General features: G+C 44.8%; 1 protein-coding gene across 1 annotated transcript in view; it reads right to left on the reverse strand.

Annotated features, from left to right (window-relative positions):
* The window catches only part of LOC143767323 (uncharacterized), an 85,311-nt gene that overhangs the window by 52,683 nt on the left and 12,000 nt on the right, over positions 1-20,628 (reverse strand). Inside the window, 6 exon segments of the mRNA XM_077255564.1 lie at positions 3,657-4,446; positions 6,449-6,539; positions 7,481-7,581; positions 7,662-7,785; positions 7,860-8,039; positions 8,165-8,309. Coding sequence (XP_077111679.1) covers positions 3,657-4,446; positions 6,449-6,539; positions 7,481-7,581; positions 7,662-7,785; positions 7,860-8,039; positions 8,165-8,309 — 1,431 coding nt within the window.

Genomic DNA, 20,628 nt, shown 5'->3' on the forward strand with positions numbered 1-20,628 from the left:
CACCAACTGAAATTTGTCAGGTCTTTTATTGTTTTAATACTGATGATTTTGGCATACAACTCCTGAAAACCCAAAAAACCTGTCTCAATAAATTAGCATATCAAGAAAAGGTTCTCTAAACGACCTATTACCCTAATCTTCTGAATCAACTAATTAACTCTAAACACATGCAAAAGATACCTGAGGCTTTTAAAAACTCCCTGCCTGGTTCATTACTCAAAACCCCCATCATGGGTAAGACTAGCGACCTGACAGATGTCAAGAAGGCCATCATTGACACCCTCAAGCAAGAGGGTAAGACCCAGAAAGAAATTTCTCAACAAATAGGCTGTTCCCAGAGTGCTGTATCAAGGCACCTCAATGGTAAGTCTGTTGGAAGGAAACAATGTGGCAGAAAACGCTGTACAACGAGAAGAGGTGACCGGGCCCTGAGGAAGATTGTGGAGAAGGACCGATTCCAGACCTTGGGGAACCTGAGGAAGCAGTGGACTGAGTCTGGTGTGGAAACATCCAGAGCCACCGTGCACAGGCGTGTGCAGGAAATGGGCTACAGGTGCCGCATTCCCCAGGTAAAGCCACTTTTGAACCATAAACAGCGGCAGAAGCGCCTGACCTGGGCTACAGAGAAGCAGCACTGGACTGTTGCTAAGTGGTCCCAAGTACTTTTTTCTGATGAAAGCAAATTTTGCATGTCATTCGGAAATCAAGGTGCCAGAGTCTGGAGGAAGACTGGGGAGAAGGAAATGCCAAAATGCCTGAAGTCCAGTGTCAAGTACCCACAGTCAGTGATGGTGTGGGGTGCCATGTCAGCTGCTGGTGTTGGTCCACTGTGTTTCATCAAGGGCAGGGTCAATGCAGCTAGCTATCAGGAGATTTTGGAGCACTTCATGCTTCCATCGGCTGAAATGCTTTATGGAGATGAAGATTTCATTTTTCAGCACGACCTGGCACCTGCTCACAGTGCCAAAACCACTGGTAAATGGTTTACTGACCATGGTATTACTGTGCTCAATTGGCCTGCCAACTCTCCTGACCTGAACCCCATAGAGAATCTGTGGGATATTGTGAAGAGAAAGTTGAGAGACGCAAGACCCAACACTCTGGATGAGCTTAAGGCCGCTATTGAAGCATCCTGGGCCTCCATAACATCTCAGCAGTGTCACAGGCTGATTGCCTCCATGCCACGCCGCATTGAAGCAGTCATTTCTGCCAAAGGATTCCCGACCAAGTATTGAGTGCATAACTGAACATTATTATTTGATGTTTTTTTTTGTTTGTTATTAAAAAACACTTTTATTTGATTGGACGGGTGAAATATGCTAATTTATTGAGACAGGTTTTTTGGGTTTTCAGGAGTTGTATGCCAAAATCATCAGTATTAAAACAATAAAAGACCTGACAAATTTCAGTTGGTGGAGAATGAATCTATAATATATGAAAGTTTAATTGTAATCATTACATTATGGTAAATAATGAAATTTAACACTATATGCAAATTTTTTGAGAAGGACCTGTGTGTCTGCTGTGCTCACAGTGTCTTGTAGTCGTTCTGCAGTGAGAGCAGAGCTTGTTGTATGCTCACTGCAAAAAGATTTCAAGTTGCCCTAAGCACAACAGATAAAGTGTGACTCATCTCTGGACAGACAATGTGGGGAAGGGGAAGTACAGCAGAGGTTACCATGCTAATAGAGAAAAGCTTACACAACCTAAAGAAACAAAATGAGCAAAAACCCTGCACGATGCCGAGGTGGGATGGCTTTTAAGCTTTTTTTTTTTTTATCAAACCAGTATTACTAAGAACTCGGTTTTATTTAAATGCACTTTTGCTTTTTACTTATTTAGTTACAGCAGGGTTTTTTGCTCATTTTGTTTCTTGTAGGTTTTGTATGTTTTGTGGCCAATGTGAAATGTTTATGTATTGCATGTATACCAACTCAATCCTAGCTCAAACTTTCTGTTTTTTAAGAGAGTTAAGCTGTTGAGATTGTGAGGTGACACAGCTAAACTCATCTGCACTGCCCCTCACTCAATACGGCACAACCTCACTCCTCTCATTTATGCACAGCTCCCTCCTGCAGCATCTCACTCCTTTCACAGCTCTATCCTGTATGACCTCACTCCTCTCATCTATGCACAACTTCACCTTACAGCACCTTACTCCTCACATCTATGCACAGCCTTATCCTGCTGTAAATAACTCCTCTATATACAACTATCTTACAGCAGCTCACATCTCATCTATGCACAGCCCCATCCTGCAGGTCATGGCCAGCCCGTGCCACAATTGTATCAAAAACAGGTTGTGTATCAAAAACAGTATTTTTGATGTCCCTCCACAAATTCTTAAGATGGATTGAAGTCTGTGCTGGCCATTTCATAACATCAATCATATTGGTCTGGAATGAACCAGGATATTGCCCACTTGTTGGTGTGTTTCGGAGTCATTGTCCTGCTGAAACAACAATTTCAAGGTCATTTCTTCCTCAGCATAAAGCAACATGACCTATTCCAGTGTTTTGATATATTCAAACTGGTCCACGGTGCCTGGTATACAATGAATGGGCCCAACTCCATTGTATAAGAAACATCCCCAAATCATTATCCTTGCACCTCCATGTTTTACAGTCTTCACTGTGTACTGTGGCTTGAATTCGGTGTTTATGGGTTGTTTCACAATTGTCTGTGCCTCATCCGTCCATAGAATGTTGCGCCACATCTCTGCAGGCCAGTCAATGTGTTCTGGCAAACTGTACATTCCATATCAGTATGTCTTTGGAATGTGGAGAAAACCCACGCAAACACGTGGATCACATAGAATGACCTGGCAGATATTGTCCCTGGTGGGATTTGAACACATGATCCCATCGCTGCAAAGAAACAGTGCTAACCACCGAGCTGAACTGTGATCATTCTGCAGTAAATATGATCTGGTATCATGATTCTTCATCAGTACAATTACATCAATACCAAACTGGTTTAGTTTTATATTATTTTACGGGTAAAAAAAATCTTGTTCATGTTGCCATTTTCTGAAGTCCGTAACTTTATTTTTCTGTTGATTGGGAGGGCCTCTTTTTTTGTAGCCAAGCTGATTATTTTATTGATACCATTTTGGAATAGATAAAATATTTGAGTGCTTCTTATTGAATTTTGCTGCCTAGTTGTGGTGAACGAAAAACGACAATTCCGGTGTTTCAACAGCACTCTGTAGTAACCCATTGATTCCAGGACAAGGGAGGGGGGATGGGCATGTGGAATGGCACAACCGGTTTGTGCATGTTAAATGCCGCTCCCAGAGTTTCACAGCAGTATTTAAGATAGCGGCAGGTAGAGGCATTCACTGATGTTGAAGGCAGCTAATGGCTGAATGACACAGCCATCTGCTGGGAATAGGGCGTTACATTTGTAGGTAAAACTTTCTCCACATTCTGAACAAGGCTGTGTGACTTTTAACTAAACTTAATGTATTTGAAAAACATTTTCCATATTTTGCACAACAAATGGTTACAATTCTTAATGTATATATTTTTTAATAAGCATTTAGAATTTTTAATTGTGTATCCTTTCGCCTGTAGACATGTGACTTTATTATACCTTGTATTTTTTCTCGTACAAGTTATTAATGAACAAAAAAAAGAAAGAAAAATAATAGCTACTTTGCTGTGTGAGTTCTCTCATGTCTAACAAGACTTATTTTCCGATTAAAACATTTCCCACAATTTGAACAGAAAAATGGCTTCTTCCCAGTGTGAATTTTCTGATGTCTAACAAGAACTGATTTATCTGTAAAACATTTCCCACACTCAAGACAAAAAAATGGCTTTTCCCCTGTGTGAATTCTCTGGTGTTTAACAAGATCAGAATTTGTATAAAAACAATTCCCACATTCTGAACATGAAAATGGCTTCTCCCCTGTGTGAATTCTAAGATGTTTAACAAGAACAGATTTTGTAGAACAACAATTCCCACATTCTGAACATGAAAACGGCTTCTCCCCTGTATGAATTCTCTGATGTTTAACAAGATCAGATTTAGTATAACAACAATTCCCACATTCTGAACATGAAAATGGCTTCTCCCCAGTGTGAACTCTATGATGTGCAACAAGATGTGATTTCTGTGTAAAACGTTTCCCACATTCTGAACATGAAAATGGCTTCTCCCCTGTGTGAGTTCTCTGATGTCTAGCAAGAGCTGATTTGTATGGAAAATATTTCCCACATACTGAACATGAAATTGTCTTCTTTTTCATGTGTGTTCTTTGATGTCCACCATCTCTTTTGTCATATTTATTTTGCTTATCAGCCTGTGAAGAATCAGTAGATAGAACCTGTTTCAAAGGATCAAATGATAAATCTTTAGTGTGAAGGACTGAGGGTATATCTGATATAATAGCATGTCCTTCATATATATCTGATGTGATATCATGATCATCCGCTTTAAAATCTGAAAAAAAGAAATACATTTTTTTCAAAAGCACTTCTTTGAAAATATATTCATTCAAATGTATTACTAAATATGTTATAGCATAAAAATATCTACAGTTTGTACTGTGCACATTGCATCTTCAGAGAGAAAGAGGTCTTGATCTCTAGTTCCACCTATTAAAAGTAGCAGTGCTAAAAGTCAATATTGACTCCTCAACTAGCCTTGCTACTGAAGATAAAAGCCAAATCAGATTCTCTATTTGCAGACATGTTTCGGGGTGTTGTCCCTCCTTAGTTCAAAACAAGAGGTCTGATTTAGCTCTATGAGAAAACTGACTGGAGCGGGTAACATCTCTTCTTGTGGAGAGTGAGATGCCTGACATGCCACAGTAAAGAGACATATAAGCCATGCAATGCTCCTCTGGGAAATGAAATATGCAAATTGTTCCAACAGAGAGGACCTCTAGTACAACCTATTGGAAGTAGCTATTCTAAAAGTCAATATCGATCCTATAACGAGCCATGCCACATGACTTAGGATAAAGGCCAAATTAAAATCTCTATCCAGTCAGAGGCCTCTCATACATCCACATCAGATCTGCTGCTTTGCACTGAGGAGAGTTAACAACTGAAACAAGTTTCTGCAAATAGAGATTCTGGTTTGGCATTTTTCCCCAAGTCATGTGGCTTGGTTTTGCTTTAAAAATGATTGATATGGATATAAAAGCATGTTGCCATATGAGTTATCTCCATAGTTTATTTAAGGAAGAGCAAATCAGGGAAAACAGAGCTACCTGGTGGTCACGTACGGGGTGCTATTCCTGTGGCATTCAGAAATGTAAATTATGTAAATTATTGCCGTAAATTATTGCTGCGATTGTCTCGGACGGAGGAAAACTCTCGGCTCACTCGCACCCATATAAGCCTATGGGTGCGAGTGAGACAATCACTTGGATATCATCCGAGTGATGTGCGTTATAAGCGGACCCCAGCAATGGAGGAGATGGAGAAATTCATTTCTCCGCCTCCTCCGCAGCTGTGCTCCGATCCTCCCTGTGCGAGAGAATCGGAGCACAGACGCATGACACTCGGGCTCCTGCTCTGCTGCGAGCAGGAGCCGAGTGTAATTAGCATATCGCATCCGATGATCTCGCATCGGATGCAATATGCCAGTGTGACGCCGGCCTAAACCTAAAAACCTGATATGCATGTGTCTTCAAACTAGTCTGAGTGCATTACACATACAATAAAACAGCAAAGTAGAAAGTCAGTGTTAATACCTGTGGTCATCTCCTGCTGATGGACTGCTGTCAGATCTCAACACGTGTTTTGGCATGTGACCTTAGTCAGGGGGCGTCACAGGATGTAGACTGCTGGAAAGAGTCCTATCTGTATGCCTACTATCAGGTGCCTTATTGTGGATAAATCATGTTTTATCACTTTATATAAATGACCTCTTCCAGGCTATGGGGTGGATGCTGCCTGGAAGATAACTCTGCCTCCAGAGCTTATTTTACATGAAGGGGCGTACCATGGTGAGGTGAAATAGCTGCTCTCCTGATCTCACTGCAGAGCTGGGTGCGATTATACCCCATACATCTGCAGGTTCAATATTGCAATATTGTTGCAATACAGCAGAGCTGAGAGAGATGCAAAAAATGTGTTTGCAAACAGACAAATTTACTTTCTCTGATTCTGTGTTAGTTACTTGTCTCACACTGGTAACACTGCCTTTTATTTAAAATAACATCTGGACGCAGAGTTTTCTTTCAGGCAACATCCTCCCCAGAGTCTGGAAGAGCTCATCTATATAAAGTGATAAAAGATGATTTATCATCAACAAGGCATCTGGAATGCCCATATTAATAGTTTAGGTAGGTCAAGTGTGGTGACAGATTCCCTTTAAATTCCACATCACAATACTTTCTACGAGCAAACCTTAAAAAATTTAACACCAAATTATATGGGCCAGTGATTGAGGAGAACCTGTGACCTCTTGGCGTTTAGTGGCTACTGCTCACCTGTGCGGTTATCTGTATGAATCTCCTCTTTACACCGCTCATCACCCCTCACATATGTCTCCGTAGTATTAATATGGGGCAGATCTTTACCCTGAAAACAAATAAGTCATAGACAGATGAAGTTGTTTGAAGAACAATAAAGATCATAAATGAACATGACGAAAACCGAAGTAACAGCAGTAGTAACTACATAGCTGACAGTCTCTAGTTTAAATACATCATAATTTCTGGTTGGCACGCAACAATAGTTAGAAGACTTTGGTGTTCTGCAGTACTGAACGTCCCTCAAAATAATAGTGCAACAAAACATGGCATGCACTTAGGCAATCTAAATCTTTGTTGGCAATTTAGCAAGATCCAGACAACATCAAATGTCTATGATCAGCTTTATACTCTCATTTCCACCAAGTAAAAAGCGAGCTAGATGTCCTATGTTCTGTCCTAGGTTCCACCTGAAAGGATGGATACATGGAGAGGATGGATATAATGGATTCAGCTTCTACAAAACTGTGACCTGCATATTAGCATGGTGTAACAGCAAACTGGATTAATGGAAAACTAATCAGTTAATTATCTGCTGCACTCCAGGGTCATGGGTCTAATTTTTATATAGGAAAATATAAACTTTGGAAAGGGCTGGTGAATAGTGATGAGCGAGTATGCTCGGGTGGTCTCCGAGTATTTCGCCGTGCTCGGAGATTTACTTTATGTCGACGCAGGTGCATGATTTGCGGCTGCTAGACAGCTTGAATACATGTTGGGGTTGCTTAACAAACAGGCAATCCCCACATGTATTCAAGCTGTCTAGCAGCCACAAATCATGCAGCTGCGTCAACATAAATTAAAGCTCCAAGCACGGCAAAATACTCGGAGACCACCCGAGCATGCTCAGAGAAACCCAGGTAACGAGCACACTGGCTCATCACTACTAGTGAATCAAAGAAACTCAGTGTATAATACTGGTCGATAGCACAAGACCTTCACATCCTTCTACCCATCATATGGGAGATATCATGACACCTCTCCATCTACCTGATAATCCTGAGGATCAGTGGGATCTTCTTCTTTACAGTCTTGTGGTGGAAGTGGAAGATGGCGACATCGCTCTGGTGTTGTCCTCTTACTGGATAGAACTGGAGGGAACACATACAGGGACTGAATTCATTACATACAGATAATTATACGCTGTGTACATTTAGTCTTGAACTTTTACCTGGTGATGTGAGGGGCTGGGACATCTCCAGCATGAGGTCCTTGTACAGTTTTTTGTGTCCATCTAAATATACCCACTCCTCAATGGAGAAATAGATGGCGACATCCTGACACCTTATAGGAACCTAACACATACAATGATACCGTCATCACCCCGATCCCTTAATAGCGTTACTGTATAATGTCCCAGCAGTGTCACCTCTCCAGTCAGCAGCTCAATCATCTTGTAGGTGAGTTCTAGGATATTCTGGTCATTGATGTCCTCATGTATCAGGGGGTGAGGTGGAGGCCCCGTGATAGGGCTCAGGGGTCTTCCCCATCCCTCAGACACAGGGGCCTGACAGCGCTCATTAGAGGTCTTCTTCACTACTGTGTAATCCTAGTTATGGAGAGACACATTAATAAATATCACTACAGACATTTCCAAAGTCCTCACCTCTCCAGGTTTGTCTGTTATTCCGATAGATAAGAATGATGTAATGTGACGTCATCAGAATCGCTCACCTCTCCAGTAAGCCGGAAGAGGATCTCTAGGGTGAGGTGTAATATTCTCTCCATCATCTTGTCCCTGTTTCTATCCATATTTGACGAGTGTATTAGTACAATTCTCTGGAAGATCTCAACTGAGTTAGTCTGATATTGTAGGGACCTGAAGGGGGAAAAGATGGGCCAAATGTAATAAAGATCCCATGTAATAATACAATTAGAAAAGAATTAGAAGAGATAATAGGGGAAAACATATATCTTGAGACATAACGTTTAGATCAGGGGTCTCAAGCTTCATGTGGCCCTCAGGCACTTTAGACCCATTGATGTTACTGGAACTGTTCAGGCATAGCAGCACTTTCTTTGAATGTGCTCTCTACACAGCAATATCAATGCCAATCAGAGGCCAGCAGCTGAAATTTGCGTGTTGGCATATGTCATTGGTGTTCTTATGTCTTTAGGCTGTTTCCTTAGTGCTCCTTTCTGGTCTCGGACCATCTTGTCAGCACTCATATCTGTCATTAGGCTGTTTCCGCAGGGCTTTTCTTCAGTGTTCACAGCGTTCCTCTCTGCTTTCAGGCTGTCTTCTCAGTGATGTTTTCTATCCACAGGCTGTCTCCTTAGTGTTTCCCTCTGCCCTCAGGCCACCTCCTCAGCGCTTCTCTTTGCCCTCAGGTCATCTCCTTGGCACTAATTTCTGCCATCAGACCATCTCCTCACCGCACCTATCTGCCTTCAGACCATCTCCTCAATGCTCCTTCCTATCCTTGGGCTGTCTTCTCAGCTTTCCTCTCTACCCTTGGCCTGTCTCCTTAGCGTTCCTCTGAGCCATGGGACTGCATTCTCAATGTTCCTCTCAGTCCTCAGGCTGTCTCCTCAGCTCTGGCAGGGGTGTTGTATTTCAATCCTGTAATTAAGCCAGGAGCCAAAACACCCTTCTCAATCACTGTCCATCTTGTAAGCCACAGACCACTGTAGACCTGCGGTTTACAAGCTGTCAACAAACCAAAGCAAACGGCGCAATGAGGTCATTGCATAGCCCGCCTCAGCAGCCGCGCTGTAAAAGATAGGAGACAGAGTCTATGATGCCAGATGTCAGGATTAGGGAAGTAACATCTTTATTGTAGTTACTGTATCAGACAGAGAGATAATATGATGGACTGATAAATATGTGATAGATAAATAAGTTATAAGATAGATACATATGTGATAAGAGAGGTTTTTTTAACATAATTTGTAACCAAGAGCTCATATACTTCTTTTTTGTTTGTTGTACATATTTTTCGACTGTAGCTGAAACATCTCTGAGCCCCAGTTACAGGGAAAAAATTCAGTGATAAGCCCGTGGCAGAGTTGATCTGGGTGAGCTAGGACCCAGTAGCTCTGTGTGATGCCACGTTCACAGGTTCAGCATTTCGTCAGTATTTAACCCCCTTCAACTCAAAACCTGTTTTTACCATCCTGACCAGGCCATATATATATATTTTTTTTTTTTTTTAAATTCTGAGCACCGACATTTTATGAAATAATAACTCTTGAACACTTCAATGATTCATAGTGATTCTGACACTGTTTTCTTGTGACAAATTGTACTTCATGATAATGGTAACATTTCTTCAATATGACTGTGAGTTCTGTCACACAAAATAGTTAAAGGGACACTGTCACCCCCTCCAGCCGTTATAAACTAAAAGAGCCACCTCTGCAGTAATGCTGCAGTCTAACAAGGTGACTCTTTTAGTTTTTGTTGGTGTTATTCCCACAATAAAGGTATTTATAAAGTAGCTCAAATACCTCTCTTTGTACCTGGAGGCGGGTCTGAAGCCTCCTCTTTGAAGCGCCCAACCGCCGTCAGTCATCTCTTTTGTGTTGATTTTCGCCGCCCCCTCAGCGCTGTTATTGTCTGAAATCCTGCGCCTGCGCTCTGCTCTTCTGCCTTGCGCAGGCGCATAGAGCATTTGCCGTCCTAGCGCTGGTGCCGGGTTCCGTTCTGCGCCTGTGCGGGCAGTGCGGCCACCCTGTTACTGAATCCCGCCCCGCACTGTGTTATGCATTATGCACAGTGTGGGGCTGGGATTCCTGGGCATGCGCACTGCGCTTGTCAGACGCTCCCCAGGTCCCCTGCCTTTCAGCGTTGCCGGAATATACAGGTATCCTTGCCGGCGTTTGGAACAGCCGCACAGAACAACGCTGGAAGGCGGGGGACCTGGGGAGCGTCTGACAAGCGCAGTGCGCATGCCCAGGAATCCCAGAAGAAGAAATGTAGCGGCGTATGCGCGGATTAATCAGACCCGTGCTAAAGGTGGGGACGGGTTGCGGTAGACCAATTATAGCAGCCAATGAGGGTCTTTGTGAGATCATCTGTGATGTCATTGAGTTTTTTCTCAAACCTTTAGTTATACAGTTGCCATCATACATCAAGGACACCACAGCGGCCCTGGGGCACCTTAAAAATATGCAGTTAACATGAAATATGGTCCTAGTGACCGCGGATGTGGAGGCTCCGTATTCATCCATCAGGCATGCTGACGGATTAAGAGCAATAAAGAGATATCTGACACACAGCAATATTGACAGGGACATGTCGGAACTGGTGTTGACATTACTAGAGTTTGTTCTTACACACAATGCCTTCACTTTCAATGGAAAAGTGTATCTACAATTACAGGGTACGGCGATGGGGGCCTCATGTGCCCCCTCATATGCCAACCTGTTTATGGGGGCTTGGGAGTGGTCAATTTTTCAAGAGGATGAGATCCAGGGCATCGAGCGAATCCATTATTGGATTCGCTATATCGACGATATTATGTTTATCTGGGAGGGCCCAATTAATGATTTAGAGCTTCTAATGAACAAATTGAACAACAAAAACCAGAATATTAAATTGTCATATAAATTTGGACGTAAAATCGAATTTTTGGATTTATCCATTTCAGTACAATCCAATGGTTGTTTGTCCACGACAGTTTTCTGAAAACCCACGGCAACAAATTCATTATTAAACGCCTCCTCTTCACATCTCAAATCAAACGGCATACCCATAGGTCAATTCCTGCGGGTGAAGAGAATTTGCTCTGAAGATCAGGAGTTTTAGGATCAATAAAGGGCTTTAAGAAAACTTTTTCAGGACAATAGAAGGGTTATTGACAAGGGATATAGAAGAGCCAAAAATACCCCCAGGAAACAATTGCTACACAAAAACCAACCTACCCCCACTCTTGAGATGGGAGACAATCAGGTAAGGTTTATCACAAATTATAGCAATGGATGGTATGACTTAAAAAACATAATTTTAAAACACTGGCAGATCCTGTTTACAGACACAACCCTTAAAAATATCTTACCAGAATGCCTTTCTTTTGTGGCCAAAAGGGCCCCCAACTTGCGTGATTTACTCACGCATAGCTCATATGATCCCAAAAGAAAGGAGATTATTAAAAAACATATGGAACGTAAAGTTTTTTTCCCCTGTGGTTTATGCAAAGGATGTGCTAATATGAAAAAAGGTTCCTTCTTTTGTAATTTTGACAACAACAGAAAATTTGAGATCAGGGCCCATACAACATGTACTACGAAGGGAGTGATATACCATGCTCAATGCCCGTGCAAAAAAATCTATATCGGCATGACTAGCCGGGAACTTAAAATTAGAGTACGGGAACATTGCCTGGATATTGAGAAAGCTAGAACAGCTACTGACGATACCACTCTTAAAATGTCTAGGGAGAGTTTTTAAAGATTCCATCAATGCAATTCTAGACTGCTTCAGATAAAGGGCATTGATTTGGTTGATCTGGGTCCTAGAGGAGGGGATCTTAGTAAGAGATTAGCCAAGAAAGAGTGCCAATGGATATATAGACTGGGTACACTGACGCCACAGAGGTTAAATGAGAGTTTTGGGTTTGGGGCTTTTCTTTAACACCACATAAGAGTTTTTCAAATCATTTCATGACGTTGGAAGTATATGGTAGGGGTTTTAAATTTCAAGTATGCGTCGGTTTTTAATACTGTTTTATTGACATTTGTCTTTATATTTCAGTTGCTCTATGCTGTCCATTATATTTTATGTGCTGATGCAATGGCTGATGCAAGTACTGGTATAATGGCTGTCATTGCTTGGACGAGGTTGATGGTTTCATCAATAACTATCATGGGACTTCATCTGGAGGAATTCGAATGTACATTGCTTTTTGGGACTGTTATACATTAAGGACAAACTTTGAGCCGGACTTCAAGGAATATGTTGCAGTTTAGCGGAGTCATACATAACATCTGGTCCTTTATTGGGTTTTTTATTTTTTTATTGCTTTCTTAATGATAATAATATAAAGGTTCTTTCATTGCTTTTTAGTAGGGTATTATTGATAAAAACACATGTATATTACTGAAGGTTATTTGCTGTCATATTAACCTCTAATTGTAGCACTTTATAAGCACGCAATACTTTAGCACTAAGCACTTTTCGTATTATCACTATGGTAATGATCCTCATAGTTGGATCTGTTATGTCACATATTTTATATTATATTATTATTAGGAGTCGAGTTTTCTCTGCTGCACAGGGGGAATCTCGATCCGTCTCTGCTGCGGTCTCTCATTCTCCTTCGGCCGCAGTGGAGCCTGCTCAGCGGAGACGTCGGTCCCAGCGTCTCACTGAGTCTGATTCAGTGCAAAGGGTTTTTGCTGCCTCTCCAGGCTCTGCTATTGTACCCTGCACTGATCTACGGCGAACAGGCTTTTCTGGGACTAAGTCCTGCTTTGCACACACTGAGCATGCCCAGGGTAAGATCTCTCAGTGGAGATCAAGGGTCACATGTTCAGGTACTGCAGCCAAGCCTATTGGTCTTTCTAGGAAGGTCCTGTAGGTACGCAGATTCTGTAGCAATCTCTCATTGGTCCTCTTCTTTAACCCCTTCATGACCGTGGGATTTTTCGTTTTTCACTCCCCTCCTTCCCAGAGCTATAACTTCTTTATTTTTCCGTCAATTTGGCCATGTGAGGGCTTATTTTTTTGCGGGACGAGTTGTACTTTTGAACAACATCATTGGTTTTACCATGTCGTGTACTAGAAAACGGGAAAAAAATTCCAAGTGCGGTTTTGCTTGGCTTTTTTGCTAGGTTCACTAAATGCTAAAACTGACCTGCCATTATGATTCTCCAGGTCATTACGAGTTCATAGACACCTAGCATGACTAGGTTATTTTTTTACCTAAGTGGTGAAAAAAAATTCCAAACTTTGGTAAAAAAAATAAAAAAAACAAAAATTGCGCCATTTTCCGATACTCGTAGCGTCTCCATTTTTCATGATCTGGGGTCGGTTGAGGGCTTATTTTTTGTGTGCTGAGCCGGCATTTTTAATGATACCATTTCGGTGCAGATACGTTCTTTTGATCGCCCGTTATTGCATTTTAATGCAATGTCGCGGCGACCAAAAAAACTTATTTCTGGCGTTTCGATTTTTTTTCTCGTTACGCCGTTTAGCGATCAGGTTAATGCTTTTTTTATTGATAGATTGGGCGATTCTGAACGCGGCGATACCAAATATGTGTAGGTTTGATTTTTTTTTTATTGATTTATTTTGATTGGGGCGAAAGGGGGGTGATTTAAACTTTTATTTTTTTTATTTTTTTCACATTTTTTTTAACTTTTTTTTTTTAGTTTTGCCATGCTTCAATAGCCTCCATGGGAGGCTAGAAGCTGGCACAACCTGATCGGCTCAGCTACATAGCAGCGATCATCAGATCGCTCCTATGTAGCTGATATGCAGGTGTGCTGTGAGCGCCGACCACAGGGGGGCGCTCACAGCAGGCCGGCATCAGTAACCATAGAGGTCTCAAGGACCTCTATGGTTACCTTCCTGATGCATCATGTGACGGGGGTCGGCGATGACGTCATATCCGGCCGCCCGGCCGGATGCGGTAGTTAAATGCCGCTGTCTGCGTTTGACAGTGGCATTTAACTAGTTAATAGGCGCGGGCAGATCGCGATTCTGCCCGCGCCTATTGCGGGCACATGTCAGCTGTTCAAAACAGCTGACATGTCCCGGCTTTGATGCGGGCTCACCGCGGAGCCCTGCATCAAAGCGGGGGAGCTGACATCGGACAGTATAGTACGTCCGATGTCGGTAAGGGGTTAAGGTCCTATATGTGCTGCAGCTATTTAAGGCTTGCATGGCCGCACGACCATGCGCTAGTATCTTCTAAGTTACATGCTTGCGCCACTGTGGTCATATGCGTGAATGTATTCAGGGACCTGGCTGAAATAAGCCCCTAGAATGCTGGCACCTCCGCGGAGGAGATTGTGTATGAAAGTATTCAGGGACCCGGCTGAAATAAGCCCCTAGAATGCTGGCACCTCCGGCGAGGAGTGTTGTGTCCATGTATGACCACTGACTGCTCTCTTCTGGGTAGTTAGCCTGTGTCTCTGTGAGAGTTAACAGGGCACAGAGCTTTGCTTTCTCGGCCGCTCTGTGAAGCTAACAGAGCTGGTTAATACTGCCCTATAGTGCCGCCATTTACTTAGCGGCAGGATATTTCCTGCACGGTGGATCCCGGGTTGCGAACGCACCAATCACGTCAATAAATATATTTGGTGCGTTCCGCAAACCCTAACATTATACTAGTGCCAGGATCTGGCTAAGTAATGGCGGACGAACAGCGATTGCAGGGGTACATCCAGCTGCTGGAGGGTCGGTTGGCGTCTCTCGAGCGTGCAACCTCGGCGGTGGATGTTACCGCAATTGCTGTTCAGGCTGCTAGCGTGGCTGCAGCAGCTTTACCCACTGCCACCTCTGTTCCGACCTTATCCCACCTTCCGTTGCCTGAAAAATTCTCTGGGGACAGTAAGTCCCGTAGGGGATTCGTGAGCCAGTGCAGTATACATCTCGAGCTCCTGGCTGCATGTTTTCCCACAGAGCGGGCAAAGGTGGGATTTGTAATTTCTCTCCTTTCGGACAGAGCTTGGGAGTGGGCTACGCCGCTGTGGGAGCGCAACGATCATGTGGTGCAGAGTGTTCCTCGGTTTCTGGGCACTCTGAAGCAGGTCTTCGTAGGACCTCAAGTCACCCATGATACGGCGCTCCAACTGCTGGCATTGACTCAGGGTTCGACCATGGTCAGCCAATTTGCCATTCTCTTCCGGACCTTAGCGTCTGAGTTGGAGTGGTCAGATAAAACCCTCATCCCAGTATTTTGGAGGGGGCTGGCTGACCATGTGAAGGACGCTTTGGCCACTAGGGAGATTCTCGCTACACTGGAGGAGCTCATATCTATATCAACTCGCATAGACCTTAGTTCTCACGAGCGAGGGTTGGAGCGAGCCCAGTTTAAACAGAGGTTTCGGCTGGCTCCCACCCTCGCCAGACCTTTGGAATCTCCGGTCCAGGCGCCCGAGTCACATGAGGCCATAGAGGGGTCGCGAGCGGGGTCTAAGTCCCAGGCCGATTGTGCCCTTAATGTCTGTCATGTTTGCCGGCAGTCCGGACATCTTGCCTCCAAGTGTACCCACTACCCCTGATATCTCAGCTCTTTAACACCAGGGATGGGCACTATGAATATCTGGTGATGCCCTTCGGGCTCTGTAATGCCCCAGCCGTTTTCCAAGACTTTGTGAATGTCTCACCACCTCGGTCGTAGTCTATCTGGATGATAGTCTCATCTACTCTCCAGATATTGACTCCCACCGGAGAGATGTTCGCAAAGTCTTCGACCTCTTACGGGCAAACTCCCTCTACGCCAAGTTGGAGAAGTGTGTGTTTGAGCAGGAGTCCTTGCCATTCCTTGGTTATATTATCTCTGCCCAGGGTTTGGCTATGGATCCTGCCAAACTACAGGCTGTGATGGACTGGCAGGAACTCCATTCTCTTAAAGCGGTGCAGCGCTTTATGGGGTTCATTAATTACTATCGCCAGTTCATTCCACACTTTTCAACTTTGGTAGCTCCCTTGGTTGCCCTCACCAAGAAGGGAGCAAATCCCAAGTTGTGGTCGAAGGATGTCTCCAAGGCATTCCTTTCGATTAAGTCACACTTCGCTAGCGCTCCTATTCTACATCGCCCCGATGTAGATAAGCCATTTATAATGGAGGTGGATGCCTCATCCGTTGGTGCTGGAGCAGTCCTTTTCCAAAAGGATGCTCAAGGTCGGAAGCATCCTTGCTTCTTCTTCTCCAAGACCTTCACACCAGCGGAGAGGAATTATTCCATCGGGGACAGGGAGTTGCTAGCAATGAATTTAGCTTTTTCTGAGTGAAGACACCTCTTGGAGGGAGCTCGCTTTCCCTTCCAAGTATTCACCGACCACAAAAACTTGGTGTACATACAGACGGCCCAGCGGCTGAATTCTCGCCAGGCCAGATGGTCCCTTTTCTTCTCCCGGTTCCATTTTACTCTCCATTTTCTCTCTGGGGAGAAGAACATTCGTGCAGACGCTCTCTCCAGCTCCGTAGTGTCATCTGAGGAGGAGGATGAGGATCCTCGGCTTATTGTCCCCTCTGAGAGCCTGAGAACTGTGGTCCCGGTTTTGCCCCCGGGCAAGACTTTCGTACCAGCGAATTTGCGACCGGAGGTTCTCTCTTGGGCTCACTCGTCCAGAGTGGGTGGACATTTTGGAACCAAGAGGACATCTGAGCTTTTGGCGAGGACGTACTGGTGGCAACATATGGCCCGTGATGTCGGGGACTATATTCGGGCATGTGTCTCCTGCGCCCAGAATCGGTCTTCACGACAACGGCCTGCTGGTTTACTTTACCCCATGCCGGTGGCAGACAGGCCCTGGGAGATGGTTGGGATGGACTTTGTGGTGGGTTTGCCCAAGTCTCGCGGCTGTACCATCATTTGGGTCATCGCCGATCATGTCTCGAAAATGGTGCATTTGGTGCCGCTACCACAGTTACTTTCTGCACGGGCCTTGGCGGCGTTGTTCATTAAACATATTTTCCGCTTACATGGAATGCCTGATAAAGTTGTCAGCGACCGGGGTCCCCAGTTTGCGTCTCGGTTTTGGAGAGAGCTCTGCCGTTTACTCAGCATAGAGCTGAATCTCTCCTCTGCATATCATCCCGAGACGAATGGGTTGGTAGAGAGAACCAATCAGACTCTGGTGACATACTTACCACATTTTGTCTCTGCTAGGCAGGTGACTGGGCATCTTTGCTACCTTGGGAAGAATTTGCCTTGAACAACGTCGTAGCCGATTCCACTGGTCAGACTCCTTTTCTCCTTAATTACGGCCAGCATCCGCGTGTCTCTGTGCCCATGCCCGTGTCATCCACCGATTCTAGGGTGGCAGACTGGGCGGTGGAGGCACGTGACATCTGGGACCGCACACAGGATGCCATCCGGGCCTGCAAGGAGAGAATGAGGGTCTCGGCTGATACACACCGGCACCCCGCTCCGACCTTTGCTCCTGGGGACTTAGTGTGGCTCTCCGCCCGTAACATCAGGCTGCGAGTTGAGTCACTAAGTTTGCGCCTCGCTACATTGGCCCGTTCAAGGTTCTGGAACAGGTGAACCCTGTGGTCTACCGTTTGGCTATTCCTCTACGCCTTGGTATCACCGATACCTTTCACGTTTCCCTCTTAAAGCCGGTTCATTTGTCCCGGTTTTCTGAGTCATCTGCCGGGACATCGGGTTCATCCACGGATGAGTTTGAGGTGAATGCTATCGTGGGATGCAAGGTGGTACATGGCAAGAAATTTTATCTGGTGGATTGGAAGGGTCACGGTCCAGAGGATAGAACCTGGGAGCCTGTGGAGCACATTCGGGCTCCGCTGCTCATTGCAGCTTTTGAGCGTAGCGAGGCTCAAGGAGGGGGGGGCCCTAGGAGGGGGGGTAATGTTAGGAGTCGAGTGTTCTCTGCTGCACAGGGGGAATCTCGATCCGTCTCTGCTGCGGTCTCTCATTCTCCTTCGGCCGCAGTGGAGCCTGCTCAGCGGAGACGTCGGTCCCAGCGTCTCACTGAGTCTGATTCAGTGCAAAGGGTTTTTGCTGCCTCTCCAGGCTCTGCTATTGTACCCTGCACTGATCTACGGCGAACAGGCTTTTCTGGGACTAAGTCCTGCTTTGCACACACTGAGCATGCCCAGGGTAAGATCTCTCAGTGGAGATCAAGGGTCACATGTTCAGGTACTGCAGCCAAGCCTATTGGTCTTTCTAGGAAGGTCCTGTAGGTACGCAGATTCTGTAGCAATCTCTCATTGGTCCTCTTCTTTAAGGTCCTATATGTGCTGCAGCTATTTAATGGTCGCATGGCCGCACGGCCATGCGCTAGTATCTTCTAAGTTACATGCTTGCGCCACTGTGGTCATATGCATGAATGTATTCAGGGACCCGGCTGAAATAAGCCCCTAGAATGCTGGCACCTCCGGCGAGGAGTGTTGTGTGCATGTATGACAACTGACTGCTCTCTTCTGGGTAGTTAGCCTGTGTCTCTGTGAGAGTTAACAGGGCACAGAGCTTTGCTTTCTCGGCCGCTCTGTAAAGCTAACAGAGCTGGTTAATACCGCCCTATAGTGCCGCCATTTACTTAGCGGCAGGATATTTCCTGCACCGTGGATCCCGGGTTGCGAACGCACCAATCACGTCAATAAATATATTCTGTGCGTTCCGCAAACCCTAACATATTATGATCTTTGTCACACAGTTTGCCTACCGGTAGATAATTAGTAACAACAAAGTAACACATTATAGCATTATTATTCTTAATATATTCATTTTTAAGATATAGGCTGTTTATTTTATTTATGTTTTCCTTTTATTTCTCACTATTTTTTTTATGTCATCCCTAATATAGCTCTTCTACTTATTTCCCACATATTTGGTCACAGATCTCTGGTTACACGTTATATTCAATGGCACAGGTCATCATATGACTTTATTAATTATAAGTCACGGACTTGGAGTGGTGCGCATGCGTGGATCACGGACCGGGCAGGGTGATGGGAAGCGGACTGTAGTGGTGCTACGTACCACTGTCATCTTCTCAGATGACTGGTCCGGTGCGATCACATCGCAACCCGTCCCCACCTTTAGCACGGGTCTGATTAATCCGCGCATGCGCCGCTACATTCCTTCTCCGCATAGGGTACACCTTTGAAGTGTCACTGCAGAAACAGTATTATAATATACACTTCCATTACATCTTGTTTTGTCTATTTATATTCATTGGCGTCACTATGGACACAGTTTTATTATAATATATAGCTATAGCGGCCACCGGAAGCTATGACACATTGTATCCTCCTTCGTCAAACTACGTCCAATGAGCACGGTACCCATTCATATTTAAACTGGCCTTCCCCTTGCCTAGACACACCTCCCGAAGAAGCATTGCGAAATGCGCGTCGAGGCAGAGGGACGCCAAGGATCTCCACACGGCCAACATTAGGTAATGTGTAACACATACTTTATTTTATTGCGGTATCGCATTCATACTTACATTGAATTGCCTTAGGGGCTAAGGTTTCCATGCATTATGTCCCCAAAAATAGTGTAGCATGCTATAGCAGCTTATATTTAGTAAAATCACCAGGGGTTATTGTTTGGTATTCCCCTTGCTGTGCAATTTGTATTAAGAGGTTTTTGTATGTTGGTTATTGCTATACCCTCTTATAGATCTGGCTTCCAGTCACACCACTCCACTGAAACTGCCCTAACTAAGGTCACCAATGACCTCTTAACCGCCAAGAGCAAGCGACACTACTCTGTCCTCCTCCTCCTCGACCTGTCGGCTGCCTGTGACACAGTGGACCATTCCCTATTATTACAGACCCTCTCATCCCTTGGCATCACAGACTTGGCCCTATCCTGGATCTCATCATACCTAACAGACCGGGCATTCAGCGTCTCCCACTCACACACCACCTCCTCACCTCGCCCCATATCTGTCGGAGTCCCACAAGGTTCAGTCCTTGGGCCCCTGCTCTTCTCCATTTACACCTTTGGCCTGGGACAGCTCATAGAATCTCATGGCTTCCAGTATCACCTCTATGCTGATGACACACAGATCTACATCTCTGGACCAGATATCACCTCCCTACTAACCAGAATCCCTCAATGTCTGTCCACTATTTCATCCTTCTTCTCCGCTAGATTTCTGAAACTTAACATGGACAAAACAGAATTCATCATTTTTCCCCCATCTCACGCGACCCCCCCAACGAACCTATCCATCATTACAGTGCATGGCTGCCCACTCTCCCCAGTCCCACAAGCTCGCTGCCTCGGGGTAATCCTTGACGCTGATCTCTCCTTCAAACCACATATCCAAGCCCTTTCCACTTCCTGCCGACTTCAACTCAAAACTATTTCACAAATCCGTACATTCCTCAACCAAGAATCTGCAAAAACTCTAGTCCATGCCCTCATCATCTCTCGCCTTGACTACTGCAACCTCCTGCTCTGTGGCCTCCCCTCTAACACTCTCACACCCCTCCAATCTATTCTAAACTCTGCTGCCCGACTAATCCACCTGTCCCCCCGCTATT

This window comes from Ranitomeya variabilis, chromosome 4, assembly GCF_051348905.1.
Source record: "Ranitomeya variabilis isolate aRanVar5 chromosome 4, aRanVar5.hap1, whole genome shotgun sequence".
NCBI classification, from domain to species: Eukaryota; Metazoa; Chordata; class Amphibia; order Anura; family Dendrobatidae; genus Ranitomeya; species Ranitomeya variabilis.